This window comes from Panicum hallii, chromosome 8, assembly GCF_002211085.1.
Source record: "Panicum hallii strain FIL2 chromosome 8, PHallii_v3.1, whole genome shotgun sequence".
NCBI lineage: Eukaryota > Viridiplantae > Streptophyta > Magnoliopsida > Poales > Poaceae > Panicum > Panicum hallii.
This window is the reverse complement of record NC_038049.1, coordinates 39,730,387-39,751,385: the sequence shown is the minus strand read 5'-3', so window position 1 is coordinate 39,751,385 and position 20,999 is coordinate 39,730,387. Positions and strand designations below refer to the sequence as shown.

At 41.6% G+C, this 20,999-nt stretch overlaps 1 protein-coding gene across 1 annotated transcript; it reads right to left on the bottom strand.

The window, feature by feature from the left end:
* Nucleotides 1-12,942: 12,942 nt before the first annotated feature.
* LOC112903472 (sialyltransferase-like protein 5) lies at nt 12,943-16,819 on the bottom strand. The gene is made up of 11 exons (XM_025972742.1): nt 16,616-16,819; nt 16,428-16,510; nt 15,727-15,813; nt 15,549-15,626; nt 15,374-15,465; nt 15,079-15,280; nt 14,719-14,809; nt 14,270-14,328; nt 13,974-14,122; nt 13,782-13,863; nt 12,943-13,706 (listed from the first exon to the last, which is right to left on the bottom strand). Exons 1-11 carry the CDS (start codon nt 16,743-16,745, stop codon nt 13,320-13,322), a joined length of 1,440 nt encoding a protein of 479 aa, XP_025828527.1. The 5' UTR covers nt 16,746-16,819; the 3' UTR covers nt 12,943-13,319.
* Nucleotides 16,820-20,999: the final 4,180 nt, after the last annotated feature.

Sequence of the window (20,999 nt, the reverse complement as noted above, 5' to 3'; positions counted from 1 at the left end):
ATAGAGAGATTGGAGAGAGCTGAACAAGACTACCAAGCTTTCTTAGGACGACTAGCAAGCAGCAGAAAAATGTTTGGAATAGCAGCCCACCAAGGAGGGGGATCAAGGGTATAAAGTTGGATCCAAAGAAACTAGCCGTTATGTAACAGTTAGAACCTGAAACTTTCGGATTTCTATACCTGGAACTTCCGAGTTTTTCAAACCAACTAGCCGTTAGTGCCACGTATATAAAATCGGAAACTTCCGGGTTGGGAAAGTTAGTTCTAACCAGTGTGCATATGAGGTTTTTGTGTCTCTCTCAACTCACTCGAGCACTGAGACTTAACCAAAACATAATATGATGCATCCCTCTTGATAGTACAGCACACATATACTCAAGATCAATTGAGTTTCTCAAAAGTGTACCATGTCATGCCTTGATCATTCTCAAGCTGAGGAGTGCATCCAACTTGGTTTCTATAACTTGAGCATATTTTCCTTGAGCTAGTGACTTGAACCATTACCTTTGAATGAAATCCACTTCTAGATCACATCACCATCTTCACAATAAGATTCTAGAAAGATTGATACTTGCTAATATGAACACCATACATGGTCAAAATTCTTCAAGTTGAATCAAAAGAAAGTTTCTTCACCCTAGCGTTGGTGCCTCGGCACAAACCAATTGCCCTTCGCCAAGCTTAGTCCCTCGAAACACTATCCTGAATTCCAACTCTTCATCCTTGCATCACATAGAGTTTCATAAAGGTTTTGTATCATAATTAAATCATCAATGAAATTCATTTTTCACAATTCTTTGCAACTTATATCTTCTATTGATAGATTGTCCATTTACTCACAGGAAATTCCCTTCTAGTGCTATGACTTTGTCAACAAGTTTTATTTGGATATGAGAATAAATAGTTGTCATCAAACACGTGACTCAATCCATATAGTATTCATTGCTTGTCAATATTGTCACTTTAATCATAGCCTAGTCAGACGTCTTGTCATATGAGCCTTTTATCTTTACTTTCAATATCTTTCATCATAAATATTCCATTGATATGACAATCAATTCCTGCACATATGCTCAACAAGATGATTAGTTTTTTAATCGTGGTGTCATCAATTCACCAAAACCTACTAGGGCCTAGATGCATTTTCAATCTCCCCCTTTTTGGTGATTGATGACAACACCGATTAAAGCTTACAAAAGATATGTCAAAGAAGCTTTTGAATTCTTAGATTTAGAACGAGCTCCCCCTAAATATGTGCAGTGAATGAATTTCAACAATTTTGGCCTCAAATGCCAATTTGCACATTTTCAAGGAAACATGGAGCTCCACCTAAATCGCAGTATCCATGGGGTGCAAGACAAGTGTGTGAATAAAATATACGTGATGCATATGACATATATTTCACACAACAGTAGGATAAAAGAAGTTAACTAGTTCTATCAACCAAACTCCAGAACTCACGAAATTAAAACTTGTAACCTCTGGGTTTACCAAATATATTAGGCTGAAGGCCAAAAATCCGGAACTTCCGGATTGCAAACCTGAAACCTCCGTGTTTGCCAGGCAGAACTTGCTAAAAACAGCATTTCATCAAAACAAACCATTTCAACAAACTACCATGCATCAAGTCTTAATTTAAAGCATGAAACAGGGTTCACCACACAATTGCACACAATACTAATTGTTCTCAAGTCCACACAAGCTAAAACAGATTTATTACATGGCATGTGGCATATCACACCCAAATTCGGAACTGCCGGATTTGGAAACCCGGAACTTCTGGGTTTGCGAGGGCAAAGACACAGAAGCTTTAATCTCAACACTTCTTCTCCCCCTTTGTCATCCATCACCAACAAGGGGCTGAGGGGAGTCCATCTACAAGCTCCTACTGCTGGTCATCATCTTTATCCTTATTTCTACCCCCATATCCACTTGATCCTTGGCTGGGATCACCAAGATGTTGTCCAAATATCCACGATCCAAGATCCTCAGCACTAGTGACATTTGGATCATAATGAGGATGCTGAGGCATGAATGGAGGTGGCGGAGGCATAGGAGCAGCTGAGGGATCAACATATGTAGGATTAATATAGGAGGTACTAGGAAATGATCCACTACCGTAGAGTTGTCCCCAATAATCTTCTTACCGGTATCTAGCATTTAGTTGCTCTAGATTTTTAGGGTCACTTTGCTGTCCTTCAGAGCCAATGGGAGAAGGAGGATCATTTGGGCAGCTAGCTTCTTGAATTTTTTTCAATCTTAGAGTATCTTTCTTCCTTCTTTTCCTCTCCTTACGCACCATATCGTTTGTGAACTTGCACATCCTAAATATCAAATTGAACATTTTTCTTATTGGAGAGGGAGGCTGTTCCCAACTATGCTCCCTAGAGCCACCACGTTGAGAATGAGAGCGAGAAGGAGGTGGTGGAGCACTAGAAGCATGTGGAGCAGCATCACGGGCAGCCACTGTCAGGGATAGATCCCCTGGGTATCGCAAGGAAGTTACCCGTGAGGAAAAAGAAGTCTGATTCCTATTAGGATTCCACTGTAATCCTATTAGGACTCATACTTCTTGTAATTCTACTAGGACTCCTACCTTATAATCCTACTAGAAATCCCGTCCCCTGGGATATATAAATGAGGGCAGAGATACCTAGATAGACAGAGAACCAACAGAGAGTAGCCAACAGGCAACTCAACACCCAAGCGCAGGGCGCAATATACAACACCCCAAAACAGGATGTAGGGTATTACGCTACTCTAGCGGCCCAAACCTGTCTAAATTTGTGTCTTGTGTCCTTGCGTTCACCTTCAAGTTCCAGATCCGGCGATCCCTCATCAAATAATCACCTACCTTAGGGTATCCCTAGGTAGGCCGACGGTAAAAACACTGACAGCTGGCGCCCACCGTGGGGCCGATCGTCGCGATCATTGGGCGAATTTGAAGGACCTCTTCATCAACATCAATCCACTCAAGGTGGCGGATTGCTACTTCGTATATATGCATCGGCGGATCGATTCATCGAGTTCGAGATCGGATCCTTCAGCGAACGGCTACATCGACCTCGACTACTCGGCTCGACTTCACCCCGCGCTGCAACGTTGCACCGCGGCCGCCGACCTCGACGACCTGGTTCAACTTTGGCTTGTGCTGCAATGTCCGCACGCAGCAGAGACGAGTTCGACTACTTCGACTTCACGAGGATGATCGGTGGCCCGCCGACGACTACTTCGACTACTCGTCTCGACTAGAAACTAGTCGAGGGCGAGCCTCACAGTAACAACTACATCAACTACTCGTCTCGACTTGAAAAGTAGTCGGAATCGACTTTGACTAGTCGAGCTTCATCAACAAACCGTCGCAGCTCCATCAACGAGCTCCACGGCTTCGTTGACATTCTTCCACGAATCAAGCTAAGTGGTTTATACCTTTTCCGACTTGTTCTTCACAAGATCGGCTACCTTTTTGGGTACGCCTCTCGACGGGCATGAAACCCTCGGGGGCTACACCATGATCGACTACTTATCCGTGTATGACTCTCGATGGGTATTGAAACCCTCCAGAGCTACACTTTGCCGACTACTTATCCGTGTACGACTCTCGATGGGCATTGAAACCCTCCAGAGCTACACTTCGTCGGCTACTTTTTGCGCAACGCGCATTCATTCTGTCGCAATGTCGACTACTTTTGCGCACTGCGCATCCTCTTTGTCGCATGACGACTACTTTCTGCTCGTTGTCTCCTCTTAACGATCGCTAATCTACTCAAGTAGCAAATGCCTTAATCCGTGAAACCTCAAGTCTCCAGTCATGACCTAAGCGACCCGGTCTGTATGAGCGAAGGCTAGAGACCTAAGAGACTCGTACATGATATGAGCAAAGGCTATAAACCTAAGCGACTTGTACATGCTATGGGCGAAGGCTAAACTGGGACCGGGTGAACGTAAAGGGTGGACTACTCGGGAGATTTAAATGGCCTAAAAAAGAGCTCGACACAGCAATTTTTACACTAAATAAATTTTGGTATCTTCACATTATTACTGAGTACTACTCGGTATCTTCACATTATGCTACATAATGTATGCATTATCTTTTTTCAGATCAAGCTTCGGCAACAACCTTCCAGGCAGCACAGCGTGCCATCACAGTTCCGCTAGTTCCCAGGCTCGGGGGCTGGGCGATGCACACTACTCGACATGGCTCTTTCGGCTCTCCTGGCTCGTAAGCTCGGAGGCTGGACGCCATAAAACTACTCGAAGACAACTCATATGAAGATTGAGAGTGCAGAAGAAACCCTAAGTCACAACGCGGTTAAATAAACCAGCGAGAGGCTCAATTTCACTATGCAGAAGGCGAAGAGTTTTTCTCGGGATTTCAGAGTAACACCAATGCCACGATTCTTGGATCCTTTTTCCGAACCTAAGGGTTTTGGATTCAAGGCTCGGGGGCTGCGGGATACGTGGCATTGACTACTTATTTTTCGAATATATTCGAAGAGTAAGCAAGGAAGATTCAAGACTAATGTGACCCTCAGCCTGATTCTTCGATTCAACCTAAAGCTCGGGGGCTACTCCATATGGAGTGCGATTTTCCATCGCACCCTGTACCAAAGAAGTAATTCGGGTATGAGCACCTCATAGCCTCGATGCAACCAAGGAAGTACTCGAAGAATACCTTCAAGACGGAGTTTCAGAAGAAGCCGAAGACTACTTCAGAAGTACTCGAAATGCCTGCAGTACTAGGCTATGAAGAGCTCGGGGGCTTGTCAGGGATAGATCCTCTGGGTACCGCAAGGAAGCTACCCGTGAGGAAAAAGAAGTCTGATTCCTACTAGGATTCTACTGTAATCCTATTAGGACTCATACCTTGTAATCCTACTAGAACTCTTACCTTGTAATCCTACTAGGAACCCCGTCCCCTGGGATATATAAAGGAGGGCAGGGATACCTAGATAGGCAGAGAACCAACAGAGAGCAGCCAACAGGCAACTCAACACCCAAGTGCAGGGCGTAATATACAACACCCCAAAATAGGATGTAGGGTATTACGCTACTCTAGCGGTCCGAACCTGTCTAAATTTGTATCTTGTGTCCTTACGTTCACCTTCAAGTTCCAGATCCGGCGATCCCTCACCAAATAATCACCTACCTTAGGGTATCCCTAGGTAGGCCGATGGTAAAAACACCGACAGCCACATCATCACCTTGGGCAGTACTTTATTGCCTTGTGTGTATCACTTGAGCTAGAGTGGGTCCAGAATGATAATCCTTCTTGATGTCAATGGGAATATGCACATAATCACACTCAAATCTCTTATTTGTCTTTTGGTCAATCATGTACATGAGATAAGCACCATAACCACAACACTTTTGAGGTGATTCCAAAATAGACTTGATTTCCTCCCAAATGTAGTCAAACACGTTAAACTCCAGCTCACTAGGACATAGAACTAGCAATAAATTTTTTTCCAAAGGCTAAGATGTTGTGAGCATCACCCTCTCTTGGAGCAAGTGTCTTTCGAAAGAACTTGTTGAGATAGCCATAGAATGGAATCAAGCCTTTAGGTCCACCATACTCCCACTCTCTCCCAGGTAGGTACATGTCCTTCATGTCTTCTTTTGGAAGATGTGACCCGATATGTATCTTATTGCACCCATAATCAGCTCTCCTAAATCTAAACATGGCAGCAAACTCAAAGTAATTAATCTTGTATCATTTGCCTTTGGTCATCCAATGAGCCCATCTCACATCTCCGTCCTTCTCAAAATAACAAGTGGCATAGAATTGAGCAATGATCTCATTATTCCAATCATATTTGAAGCCCATTATATTATACACATGCTTTGCCTTACATTGGGCAATTATCTCATCAAAGATAGGATCCTGCATGTCCTCAAATTTTGGCCAATCTATATATTGAGAGCGAGCAACCTTGTATTTCTTGCTGAGTAAAGCACTCTCATAGAAATCTTGATGAAACTTTGTTTGGAAACGATATTCTATGCTTCTTCCTCTTCTCACATTCAAAGGATTTTTCTCTCTTTTATTTCTTGCCTTCACTGTCATCCCCCGCTTTATGTAGTCAACCTTGATATAGTCATGAGGGACACTAAGCTTTCCCATCATAACCCCAGACACAAATACAGGCTGATCGGACCGCATATTCTCATCTTCTTCCTCATCTTCACCATGTTAACTACTACCATTTCCATCACCAGTACCACTGCTAGCACCATGACCACAACTGCTGCTGCCGCCTCTCATGAGCCTGCCACTCCTTTTCAACCCACGAGGAGATATTTGTTAGTTTTCATCACTTTCTTCCCCATCATCACTAGAGGTGTCACTGTTACTGTTTTCTTTCTGAATTTCTGCAGCTAGCTCATCATCAATGTGAAGTGTGCCCCTAGCATGTTATCTCATTGAGGCCCTTGATGTTCTTCCTAGAGGAATGGTTGGATTCTTGCTCCTTCGAAGAACAAATCTCTTATCACCTTCTAAGGGGTCTATGATCATGGCAAGACATCAAGGATTTAGGGTAGGAATGATTTGATCGAGAAATACTAGAGAATTTGGATGATATGGACAAGTTGCATGCTCTCTGTGTTAATCCGGAACTTCTGAGTTTTACTCAGAGGGATATCCAAAATGCTCAAACATTTGATGATAGATCTCTAGATGATGTAAACTGAGGCACAATACTACTCCATGAATTTTAAGCATGATTTACTTTGCAAAAGGCCATGAAACAGGGGGTCTCTACAAAATTCGGAACTTGAATCCCTAGTTCATGTCCCAGCAAAATCAACCATTGAAACTTGAATCCATCACTTACAACAGCAACAAGGGTGCAAATGTAGTTGATCTACTAGAGGAATCGAAGAGAGCAACCCTAGATAAGGAGATCGGGTAAAAACATTGATTTTGTACCTTGACTCATGGTGGAAAGGTTTTGAAATTGAATCCAGAAGAGGGATCCGAAATCTCTGGATTGAAACCACCAAGAATCATCCTTCACACCTTGAAATCCTTGGCCAAACCTCCAAATCGCCACCAAGACGCCTCTCTCAAACTGTATGGTGTCGGGCTGTGTTATGGGAGAGAGAATGAGAGAGGAAGAGGTAAGTCACAGATCCAACAGGGATATACCCGTTGCAATTCGGAACGTCCGGGTTGTGAAATCCGGAACTTCCGGGTTCACTGTTGATTCTAGATTATGAACTGAAATTCTGAGGATTGAGTGACGTGATAGATAATTTAGAGGTGAGGAAAGTTCCGTAGTCTCAGATATCGATTAGAATAGGAACCCTAGCCTAGGTTTTGGGTTTGCACAAGGATTTGGAGATGAGATAGAATTTCCAACATATAGCCCTTGAGATAAGATTTGATTAGATCCTATGGACTTGAGAGTCTTGTTACTTGTGGTTAGCCATCAATCAATCAGAGGTAACCATAACCACAAGATGACTTGACATGGTCACAAAAACCAATAACCAAATAATTTTCCAAAAAGCACACACCTAGCATACTAGTTCGATTTTTAAAACTCTATCCTAAAGCACTCCAGCATTTAGCAATTCAAGTCAAGCACCATCCTTAGCATATTTAGCTCATACCTTAAAAATTTTAAAGATTACTTGACACTAAGTCAAATAGATGAAGGTATCAACCAAATATCTAATGGCGCACTAGAGACTTGGAATTGTTTCATGCAAAACATGCACACACTAGCATGTAGAGGGCCTTGATGGAACGAACAATACTTATACACAAAAATTGTACATACCGCGGCCCTTGAGATCCCTTATCCTTCACATTAGAAGGATTTTTACATTTAGGCTTGCACTTATATACCATTCGTACCACTTGTTCTCTCTTTCTTGATAAACCATGAGAAGCTCACAAGAGATAACCATTAGTCGCACAAACCCTAGCTTTATGTTTGGAAGTCAAGTAGCATACTCATGATAAAACCTCATTCTTCTAGGAATATATTTTCATTTACTCTACACACATGAAGACTTGAAAGCAAGGTTAAATCTAATGACACGAGATATGAAATTAGCTTTCCCTTGATATGTGCATCAAGGATGGAATACTTAAGATATGCACTTTGTATCATCTAAGACACTACAGGAGACTTATTTCATATTTTGGTCATGAAAAGAAAAAAATATTATGACAATTGAAGATAGGTCAAGAAATGCTCACTGTGCTTTGTTATGTAAATATCAATCACTAGAGATAAACTTCATTTAAGCACATAACAAGTTAGCCTTTATTATACCGCAGTCTTTCCCATCATGCAAAATCCGGAACTTCCAGAATTGAGAAATCGGAACTTCCGGGTTTACTGGTACTCCTCACACAGGTGACTTGTCGGAAGTTCCGATGTGGTGCCGGAAGTTCCGATGGATAAAATAATTCAATCCGAGGAGCCTTGATCGGAAGAATGATGATACCTCCGATGGATGTTGAAAGTTCCAATGGTAGCTTATCTTCTCGAAAAAGACTGATTTTGATGAAGAATAGGTTTGGAGAATTTGAGAGATATCGCTTGTAGATTCTCCTGTATCATTAAGAAAACACTAGCTCCACCACAGAGCTTGTTAAGGGCATCATGTGTCATATTATATAAATTTCTTAAATTGACACAAGAGTCTAAGTAGATCCTATACTTGAAATCAAACAAAGCAATCTCAGATATAGGAAGCTAGATAGTTATGGGAAGGTACTTGTTACCAAGATGCATTGAAATATAATATAGATCAATTTGATTTCGACTTGGCAATTTTTTCAAGATGAGAGATGAGAAAACCAAACTTGTGATAGTGTTAACATGATGAAGCTCTTCTCAAGTTTTGCCAAGTCTTCAATGACTCTCTAAGTACCTGCTAATTCTCTCAAGCATATTTTGGTACCCAAGTTGTATTGGGTCCACAAAGGTTAGTCAACAAGGATTTAGGAACCCAAATGGCTTTGGGCCGAATAGTTGATGACTTTATCATCCTACCAGCACAAGTGCCATCATGGGACCTCCTAAGATGTACATTATGATTGTTGACCAAGTTAGGCTTAGAAGTATTACCATTTGGACAATCCTTACCAAGATGTCCTTTTCCTCGACATGTGTGACACACTTTATGCTTGAGGTTGCTTGCTGGCTTGTTCTCATGATTTCTGACAGCCTTCCTCTCCTAGTACTGCACTTGAGTTCTCTTGAAACCTTTGTTCAGCTTGTAGTGGTGTTGCACAGCCAAATCCGGAACTTCCGGTTTAGCAAACCCGGAACTTCCAGTTTTGCCAGACAATACATTTGACTTGTTTGGACAAGTTGCAATTTTGTGTCCATTTTTGCAGCAGCCAAAGCACCTCTCTTGGCAAGGTTCTTTATCTCTTGGAGAGAGTTTGCTGGCCTTCTAGCTTGATTGAGAACATTGAAGCATAATGTCTCCTGTTGGAGCATTTGAAATACTTGATGTGATCCAAATTCTTCTTCTTTGCTTGAGGCTTGCTCTTATTGGATTTGTGTACTTGATTGCATGAGCTTTGCATGGTTGATCCCTTCTCAAGCTTCTTCATCATGGTTTCACGGTTATCTTGAGAAGGTTGTACCACGCTCTTGCCTTTCATCTTTGTCAAGTCCTTCAAGAGCCTCTCAACCTCTTGCTTGAGCACTTTATTCCATTGAACCAGATAATCTTGTACAGTTACTTGCTCAAACCAAGATTGTTTCTCTTTATTGCCACTTTGTGAGCAAGTATTGTCAATGGGTTGACAAGATTTTATCATTGCAATCACAACCTCATGAGCTATCTCTAACGCTACATATGATTCTACAAGCCTTTCATTAGAGCACTTGAGCTCCATATGATAAGCTTGCAGATCCGTACACTTGCTAGTGAGCTCATCCACTTGAGCTGTGAGAGCTTGAATCTTCTTTTCTACTAGAGCAAGAGATTTCATTTCTTCATCTTTATCACTGAGAAACTTCTCTTGTCTTTCAATCTCTTAATCTTGCTTCATTACCATTTTCACAATTTCTATGATTGTTGTTTGACTTTTATTGCTCATTTTTCTAAGTTTGTCCACAAGTTCTTCATCATCACTATCATTGTCCGAATCTAATTTATTTTCATGTATAGCCATAAAACACTGATGATGATCAAGATGTGAACCAGAATGACTAGTAGAGGTGGACTCTTCACTTGGCCGGTGTCTTTCAGTCTCTCTGCCAGATCCGGAACTTCCGGGTTCCATATCCGGAACTTTTGGGTATACTGCAACATCAAATGTAAGGTCTCTGTCTATAGAATATTTCCCTTCTTGAATCTTGCTTGCTGTCATTTGAGGTTCAGTTTCTGATGATGCTGTGCAATCCTCAGCAGACTTGCTAACTTCTTGTATTTGAACATCACATTTGGCCTCATCATAAATATCCTTGAGAGTGACCCAAATAAGATGTGCATCATGATATATTTCTTTCATCTTAAAAATAGCATCGTGAATATCTTCACAACAAATACTCTGCAAGAAGTTAGCACAACCATTGAGTTGTGTGCAATCCAACTCCTCTTGAGTGATATTGGCCCAATCAATATTGTCAATATCAAACTTTGAAAGAAGAATGCTAGCAACTAAAATTTGCTCAACAGTTGGACCCATGGTCCTAAAGGCATTAAGTACATGAGCAGAGCAAGAAGCGTAGTTGGAACCATTACTTACAAGTGGCTCAAACAATACCTCATTATGCTTCAACAAATTTCTTCACGGCGATTAAGCTTTGGCATGAAGCCTTGATCTGATACCAATTGAAAGGATCGTGATGTTGCCTAGAGGGGAGTGAATAGGCGCACCTACAAATTTTTGCTCCAAAGCAGCGGATAAACTTCACTTCCTGCCAAGCCTGGAACTTCCGGGTTAGTGAATCCGGAACTTCCGGATTTGAGCAGGGCAGTAGATGAACTCAGAACTTTCGGGTTTTACAAAGCAAATCTTCTGGGTTCACACAGAGTAGCGTGAACATAATAAATTTAGAGCGAGTAAGTTCAAACCTCTAAATGCAAAGTATGCTTAGTGAAGTTTCAGAAACTGGTCCACACAGTTTCTGCATAGAGAAACACTACCAACCAAGTAGATCAACCAATTTCACAGATACCACAAATAGTGCAATGAGAAGCAAAAAGGTGAGGGTCACGAAGATTTGTTTTATTGAAGTTCGGATTCACTCATTATTATTAAAGCTGCTACTAAAGCACAGTGAATCCTACTCTCTGTTGAGAAATTTTTTAGGATGTGAGTCTATTCCACCTCACTTCCATCGAGCCGAGTCTTCTTCCAACCACTTCCCCAATTCACTAAGCTTACTTCTTCACTTGGGAGACGAAGTGCAACCTGCACAAATTTTCCGCGATAGCCCACATAATTGGGTACTCGGCGGGCAACACCTAGCCGTCTAGGAGCCAAAGCTCCAAGAGTAACAAATGCGAAATACACGATTTCAGCCAAGCTCAAGTGCTCAAGATGTGTTGTGCTCGCTAGTGCTCTTAAGCTTTCACTCTCTCAAACCCAACTCAAAGATATTACAAGAATCACACAATCTCACAAAGAAAGGTTGAGGAGAGCTCAACAAGGCTACCAAGCTTTCTTAGGACGACCAGCAAGCAGCAGAAAAATGACTAGAACAGCAGCCCACCAAGGAGGGGGCTCAAGGGTATAAATAGTTAGGTCTCAAGAAAATAGCCGTTATGTGACAGTTAGAACCCGGAACTTTTGAGTTTTTCAAACCAACTAGCCGTTAGTGCCACGTATGCAAAATCCGAAACTTCTAGGTTGGGAAACATAGAACTTCCGGATTGCCCTTGTTAGTTCTAACCAGCGTGCATTTGAGGCTTTTGTGTGTCTCTCAACTCATTTGGGTTACTCGAGCACTGAGATTTAACCAAAACACAATATGATGTATCCCTCTTGATAGCACGACACACCTATACTCAAGATCAAGGATAGATTACATTTCAACCACTTGAGTTTCTCAAAAGTGTACCATACCGTGCCTTGATCATTCTCTATCTGAGGAGTGCATCCAACTTGGTTTCTATAACTTGAGCACACTTTTCTTGAGCTAGTGACTTGAACTATTATCTTTGAATGAAACCCACTTCTAGATCAAATCACCATCTTCACAATAAGATTATAGAAAGAAAGTTTATTCACCCTAGTGTTGGTGCCTCGGCACAAACCAATTGCTCTTCGCTAAGCTTAGTTCCTCGAAACACTATCCCAAATTACAACTCTTCATCCTTGCATCACATAGAGTTCCATATAGGTTTGTATCATAATTAAATCATCAATGGAATCCATTCTTCATAATTTTTTACAAGTTATATCTTCTATCGATAGATTGTTCCATATAGTGCTGACTTTGTCAACAAGCTTCATTTGGATATGAGAATAAATAGTTATCATCAAACACGTGACTGAATCCGTATAGTAATCCTTGCTTGTCAATATTATCACTTTAATCATAGTTTAGTCACACGTCTTATCATATGAATCTTTTGTCTTTATTTTCAATATCTTTCATCACAAATATTCCATTGACATGACAATCAATTCCTGCTCATATGCTGATTAGTTCTTTAATCATGGTGTTATTCAATTCATCAAAATCCATGCACTTTTAGTATCCAACTTATTTATATTGCAATGGACCTGTAAACCTGTTGAAACCATGTTTTTTTATTCAAATTGAACAAGACCAAAGGCAACATTGGTCCAAGACTTCGGATAAAATCAATATTAATAAAAAGCTGTGCATTGGCAAATATATCTGGGCTACTAATATAGGCCCGGATTATGCAATTGAACACATCTAGGAGGGGTACGAATAGGAGGGGTACGAAATGAACAAACATCATTTAACAAAAAAACACAGATTTGGAATTGAGAGACTGCTGGATCGGCGACAAAACGGCAACCCTGAACTTGAGAAATGCCATGACCCTTAAGCTTTTAGTTACAGCTATGTCAAAAAGTGAAAACCATCTCCTGTAGTATCCACATTTCAATCCCCTAGACAGCTTAAGCTGCTGTTCCTAGAAGGCTAGAACTAGCTAACCAACCAACAAAAGAATTTTCTGTTGCGGGTAAGATCACCACACCCAAATCTGATGCCTCATCTAATTTTACAAGTGAATAGAACAAAATACGCAGATCCATCAGAAAATGTGCCTTGCTGTCTAGCATCCTTACAATACCACCATGAAACCAATCATAGAAGTGTCAAAATGCCATCTTGGTCAAGCTTAGGCGCTGCAGTCTCAACTTGATGAGCGCTGGTGCCTCACACAGACAAGATCGTCTAACTTGTTTCCGTCCATCTTGTACAGAGACACGCCATCCATTTGGATATAGTGTTCCTGAGCCTCCCTTCTTAGCTTCTCCAGTGGGAGCAACTCCCACTTGCTGTAGTTTGAATTCTTACGAACTTCACTCATATCTGAAGTCCCTGATACTGGACCGTAGTCAGGGTCAACTGTGCCCCATACCTTGCAATTGCTAAATGGCCCCGGCTCAGCTGGCTGGCCAGTTTCGTGCTTTTTTAGACGAAAAGCTGCAGCATGTGCTCTTCTGATCTCTTCTTTGCTTGGTATGTCTGACCAATCTTCCACCCTTTGTGCTCTCATGGGAGAATGGATCCGAATGACCTACATAACATAATTATCATTTAAGTAAGAATAAATAAAAAAAACGACCGCAATGACAACATGGTTTAAGCTTACTCCAAGGCATTCCAGAAGTTGATAATAAGCCCGCCCTTGAAGTGGATTGTGCCCTTTCCTAGGTGCTGAGAAGTACCGTGTCCTGAAATAATGAAGTGGGCAGGATATATATCTATATAAAATAACATTCCCAAAGATAGTGCCAAGTGCCATGCCAATCTAGAAATACTCGGTATTGAAGCTAATTCTCACCATTCTGTGTAGCCAGGATCAACTGTAAAACCATACATATCAATAATATCACACATGGACAGTGCTAGCTCTATGGACTTCATGCCAGTTCCTTTAGCACCCCTTCGTAGGACTATACCTTGAAAAAGGTAGACAGGATTTGGAAGTTCCTGCAAGTAACCCATGTTCACGCGTTCGAGAAAAAAAAAAGTAACCCATGTTCATTATAAGTGACCATGACTTTCCATGAGTTATTAAGTAAAATATACTTTAATATCACAAACTCAGCTCAACGAAACAATACCCAAACCTGTTACCTTAATCACCGCATTGATTTCTTTGTGTGTCAAACTTTTAATAATAAGAGCCTCATCAGCTGCAACGGAAAGCAAGACAGTCACACATCTTGTTTCAAAAGAGCCCTCACATGCTAAAAATGTCTTTCCACCCATGTAAACTCTATCTGATAATATCATAATATTAACTTCAAAACCATAAAGTCAACTTGTGGAAAAGTTACACAAATGTAGTTGTGGATTATATATGTCTGTAGTTAATGCTTGTTCTCAAAGCACAAAAACACAACTCTTCAAAATTTTAAACCACAGAAATGGGTACTGTACGGTAACCCATCAAAGCATCAACAGTTAAACAAAGAATACTATTATTTACTTTTGCACCCTGTTTCTTTTAATAAAGCAAACTAAAACCCTATCTGGGAAAAGGACAAATAGTAAAATGGAAGAAATCAGGATTACAGCATTACAGGAGCCCTTCAGTATTGGTGCCATATTTCGAGCAGCACCCCTGACAACCAGTCGAAAGTCCCTCTTCAATCCAACATGTTTTGCATATTTCTACAGACAGAAACATAACAAATATCAGTTAATGATAGTTATGCCACATCGATACTAAACAAAAAGTATTTGTCAAGACTGCTCTTGGACGACACGTAGCTAACAAGAAAGTGACATGCTGAGCTCAGGAAATAAGAAAGAAATTTGATTGGCAGAACGTATGAATCAGGAGGTCAGGGGCAACAAGAGGCCAAGAATAGCACACCTAAACAACATCATCTGCATAATCTCAGTTTAGATATATTAGAAGAATAATCCAATATGTTTACCTCATTAACAGGTGCCTCATTGTCCCGAAACACAGCATGATGTGCATCAATCTCTTGTCCAAACTCTGTTTTCAAGAGATCTCCTGAGTTACCAACAACTGCACATGTTGCAAACTGGCGTGGGTGGAAAGGAGGTTTTGCAGGCAGCAAAATACTAAGAAGCTCTTCACAGAGAGTACGATTGTAGCATTTATCAGCACCACTGCGCATTTTGAGATAAAAAGAACTATCACATGTGTGCAGATTGATTTCACCTTTAAAAGAAAGAAAGATGTGCAAGAAATCTCAAGCTTACAGCTGTGCAATCCTTTTAGCCGCATAATCCAACCATCCGTCTGGTCTCACATCCAAGTACTCCCTTGTCAACACAGTCGTCATGTTGCGGTACTGCAATCACATTTGTATTAAGTATCAACACAAGCATATATAGTAACAAGAGCAAACATGTTAGTGATGAAGAATGTCCTAACCTGTTCCCACAATAGGATAGCTTCGCAGACATCATATTTGTATTCTAGAGGTTCAAAAATCCTGAACTGGGTATTATACTGCAATAGTTAACGAGATGTTATCACATATGAATCTTATAGCCCATCACTCTGGGCAAAGAACAGCAGCCATTGGCCACGAACATGGGGGAATACTGACCCAGGTGCTGTTGGTCCCTTCAGGAAATTTAAGAACCAGCTTGCAGTGATCAATTATATCTGCTGTGAGGCCAAGTCCCCTGCTTGCCTAAAACAAAGATGGGCCTTAAGCAAGCTAGATGATGAAAAATAAGCAAACAAAGTTTGCAATGCCAAGCTGGGGAAAATGCTGCATATAGTTGCAAGACTTCTATTTCAAGCGAAGGTCCAAAATGAGCTCAAAGCAGTTGCAGAGGAGGGATGTTTAACACCAAATCTCAGGCATGTTTCTTATCAAGGTAGTAACCCACCAATCATTTCTGCAACAGACTGAGCACAAAAGTCTGACCAATGTACAACAGCCTATCAGAGATACCAAACTCAACCAGACTATCCATATGGACTTTGCAGCAACAGTTGCAAAAGGCGAATACCAAATACCCAAAGCCGTACTCAAGTAATATTCTCTTTGCTTATCACAAGGGGAAAAATATACAATCCCTCTACTGAGCAATTGCGGATAATTTGCAACAATGTAAATGTGCTGCCGACGCCCTTTATAGCTACAGCATTACCCGCGTTAGAACGATTAGAACATTGTTAGCTACAGCATCGCAGAAAAAAAAAGAAGCAAACAGGTTTCTTCGCGGTTAAAATGTGCAGGAATGGAAAAAAAACAATCGCGGCTCTGCTCGGAGCCACGAAGCGATTGCGGAGGCGTACCACGCACTGCTGGACGCGGGACTGGAACCCCGCGAGCTCGCGCACGTCGCCGGCGTCCAGATCCAGCCTCCTGCCTGGCGCCCCTGCGGGAGAGAGCGGGGCGAAAGCGTCAGGGCGAATGGAGCCAGCCCGCTAGGGTTCGGGAACGCGGGAGAGACTGGACGGGGGAGGGGAGTGGCGGCGCGCACCCGGGGCGGCGAAGAACGAGGACTGGATGGAGAGCACGGCGAGGCAGAAGGCCAGCGCCAGGCCCAGCAGCAGCGCCACCGTCGGCCGGCGCTGCGCCGCCGCCGCCGGCACCAAGTGGGCCCTCGTCATTGCCGGGCGCGGCGAGGCGGATCGGAGGCGGCGCGCGTCCTTGGATGGGCCGGGACGGGGGAAAAAGGCGCGACGGTCGGGGGTGAGTGGAGTGAAAGAGCTCACTTCGGTTCGGTTCCTTAAACCACGCACGTGACAATTTTGCTTAATCATATCTAATCTCTCCAATCTAAATTATTAGTTATTTTAACTTTTAGTGCATAGTTTTTCTATACATATTATGTATAGATGCATAGCAAAATCTATTTATCTAAAAAACTAAAATAACTAAGTTAGTATATAACATTATATTCCCTCGGCGACGTGAATATTCCCTACTTTCTCTATTCCCAAAAGAATGCAACTCTAGTAGTCAAATAATTTTAAATTTGATCAAATTTATACAAAATAATATTTATATAACAAAATAAGTATAATTAGATTAATTATATAATATATTTTCATACTAAATATATTTTGAGATATAAATATCTTTCAATACCAAAGACCTCTTCGGCCCTACTTTGATTGAAAGCAAAGAACATTTTCACTGAGGTTACCGACTTACATAACAGGGCTCAACAGAATCAGCAAAAGCTGGAAAAATAGGACCTAGCATATAGCAGGTTCAACACACCTCACTCCAAGACACTCTCTAAAGTCAACAAAAAGTGTAAAGCCAGAACCGTGATGGGGAGCCGTCACGCCAAATGCAGTCGTAGCTTCTGCACCTCCGTAGCCACCTTCAGCCGCCTCTCCTCCTTATGCAGTGGTGCCCAGCGTTGCATATAGAATATTAAAAAAATCTTGGAATATTAAAAAATCTTGGTGGTACCTAGAGGGGAGTAAATAGGTATATTAAAAAATTTAAAAAATTCTTCGCAGCAATTAAATCTGTTACAACTTCCGATACTATGTAGGAAATTTTAATGTCGGAACTTCCAATACTGGACCGGAACTAGTGGCAAAAGGAAAGTTTTTATACGAAATTTAAAAATAAACTTGAAACTGTAGAATCTGACTGAATCAAAAGTTGAACAATGATACTAGGAGCCTTCTGCAACTAAACTTTGCAAGCAACAACTTGAGCATGTAGATCGCCATAAAATATACTTTAGGTTAACTAGAACTAAATAAATGCAATAAACACAAGACACAAGAGATTTGTTCCCGAAATTCACTCCCACTAAGAAAGTTACGTCTTCGTTGAGGAGCTCACAAAGAGCCGGGTTTTCCACTAACCCATTACATCACTCAATCAACCACAAAGGATGATTGAGTCACTTATTATAAAATCCACAAAGGATGGGTAATACAAACTTCCCAGGGCGTGCACATACGAGAGGACGGTCAGCCGGGCGACACCGAACCTTCTAGAAGCAAGCTTCAAGAGTGACAAACGCGAATCGATGGATGAGAATGCTTCAAGTGCTCTTGAGATGAACGTGGCTGCCTTCTCACTCAAAAGCTCAAGCCTCACACCTCACTCTAGCTCTCACCTAAGACCTAACTCAAATCAACTAAAGAATCAGCTTTTGGAAGGACTGGGGAGGAGTATTAAATGCACTTGGAGGTGTTTGTCTCGGGTTAGGTTAGCAACAAATGAAGGAGGGGCTGAGGGGACATAAATACCCAAACTCCAAAAAATAGACGTTAGTATGCAGAATAAGTGATTGTCGGAACTTCCGACCCCATTAAAAATAGTCGGCCGAGGACCCCCTGTCGGAACAATTAACCAAATTCTAACAGGTGTCGGCACTTTCGACCCATGGTTGGAACTTCCGACACACACTAAGTCAGTGAGAAAACTGAGTACACAAGTGTATGATTTTTGTATCTCTCTTAGTTAGTTAGCATCTCAATTAAACATTTTGCCATCTTCAATCTATCTATTCGCATCCCTCTCAATAGTACGGTGTTTCCTATACTCAAATTCAAAATAGAAAATAAATAAAGATATTCTTTTGAGCTCCATCACCGTCTATCAAATAAATTGGTGTCTTTTCACGCATATAATTCATTTCATTAAATTTTAACCAGTCCATAGATCGATAACCACATTAGCTGCTTAATTATGCATGCCATCAACACCAAAACCCACTTAGGGGACCAATGCACTTTCAATCTCCCCTTTTTGTGATTGATGACAACACAATTAAGGCTCACAAATAATATATCGAATCATTTGGAATCCAATCATATAGTTGAGCTCCCCCTTAATATGTGCATTTTTCAAGATAAAATAAAAACGACCTCAAATGCCATTTGCTCATATTAACGAAGCTCCCCCTCTATCATTGTATTCCTGGGGTGCAAAGTGTGATAAATATCAATTTGATACATATGATAAGATATATCACAACAATAAAGTAAAAATAAACAAGCACCAAGTTATGAGCATCACAAAAGCAACAAGGTTCTAAGATCACACTAGTATAGAGAATCATACATAAGTCTTACAAACTTAAAATTTTCACTTGGCACTCCACACATTACACAAATACAAGTCTCACATGTCAACAAGCACTAGAGTTCAAGTTCAACGACACAAGGATAGATACATAAAGCGGCCACACTCTAGGTGGATGGTGAGCTCACTCCCCCTTTAGCGTCAAGCACCAAAAAAGGAGAGACTCTTCCACAAACACTACTCATCATCGTCATCTTCTTCTTCATCATCATCCGTGGGTGTGCCTGCAGCAGGATCATCATCGTCTTCTTCGTCATCCGACTCCTCACTCCCACCCAAGTCTTCTTCAATTTTATCATCATCAAATTGAGGAGCCCCAAACATCATGGAAGGTCCACCCATCTCCTCCCAAGGGTTGTAAAAAGTCGGTGGAGGAGGAAGGTCCATGGGAGCACGAAGAGATGAGTGAGGTATGTGATACTTGGCTATAATTTCCTTTTATCTCGCCTCAATCTCCATGAGCTGCTCATCCACATGCTTCTTGTGGTCATGTATCTCTTACGCATTGTGACGTCCCACGTTGAAGCACGCAAATAATCCTTGAGAGACAAATCTAAGCATTCCCTTCTTCTTTGGAGCACGAGGAGGAGGGCCATGGGAGCTCGAATGACCTTGAGAGCTAGATGGATCATAAGAAAAGATGGTCACTTCTTTGATCATGGAAAAGATGTATGGTGCATAGTGACAACTCTTATTGGGTGAAACTAAGCATATGATACTTTCCTTCCAAATGAAGTCAAAGACACTAAACTCATTTTGATTTGGAGCCATCCTTGCTAGCAGATTTTTGAACATGTTGGAGATGTTGTCCGAGTCACCTCCTTTGGGACACAGAGTGTAGTGGAAGAGTTGGTTGAGCAGCTTGTAGTAAGGTATCAACCCATGGATTATCCCAAATTTAATATCTCCATAGGTCCTATCATATATGAAGTGAAGTTCTCCATCCTCTAGCATATTTTCCATCTCATGTATCCTTTCTCTCAGAAGATGATCATTAGAGAATCCAAGGATACTTGTAAAGTAAGCATACTCAACATAGAAGGGCTTGAATGGTCCAATGGAAGGTCTTGGTTGACCGGTTGACGTAAAGGGTTGCATAGAACTGAGCCACGACCTCCTCATTCCAATCACAGTTGAAAGACATGATTGAGGAGGCATGCATTCTCTCGCAAGCATCTTCTACTTCCCTTACCACTGGCAAATAAATCTCAAACAGATAATCGCAGATGATGGATTTCATCTCGGTGGTGGGATGAGATTTGCAAAGGATCATGGAGACATACCAATCTGCATGAAAATTCATCCAAAAGCGGACATCCCATTGCTGCTCCTTGGCAAAACGAGATGGATCTTCATATCTTTTACCATATAGATCATGCTTGCCCTTTGTGTAATCCAATGGACAAATCCCATTGTACTCTGGATCAGTTTGTCTAATTGGGGACTCGGATGATGCTCCTCTCAAGATACTCCAAAGACTCTCCTGCATCTACCATGTGAGAACCCGGAGTGGAGGCACTCTTAATGCGAGGGCGATCGCCATGACCTGATGTGCCTTGAGGGTTTGGCCTCCCTCATCCACGAGAACGCAAAGGAGCCTTGGGAACTGCCTTTCTCTTTCCAGTACGATGAGCCACAGGTGAAGCTTCTTGAGTTGCTTCGAAATCAGATGAAGGAGATGATTCAATTTCCGGTGAAGAAGCCCTCTGCTTTCCTCTCTTTTCACGAGCCATCTGAGTATATAAGATGAATATTAGGATGTACTTGGTAGCTAGATGAGGTAGTTAAGGCACCTGTCGAAACTT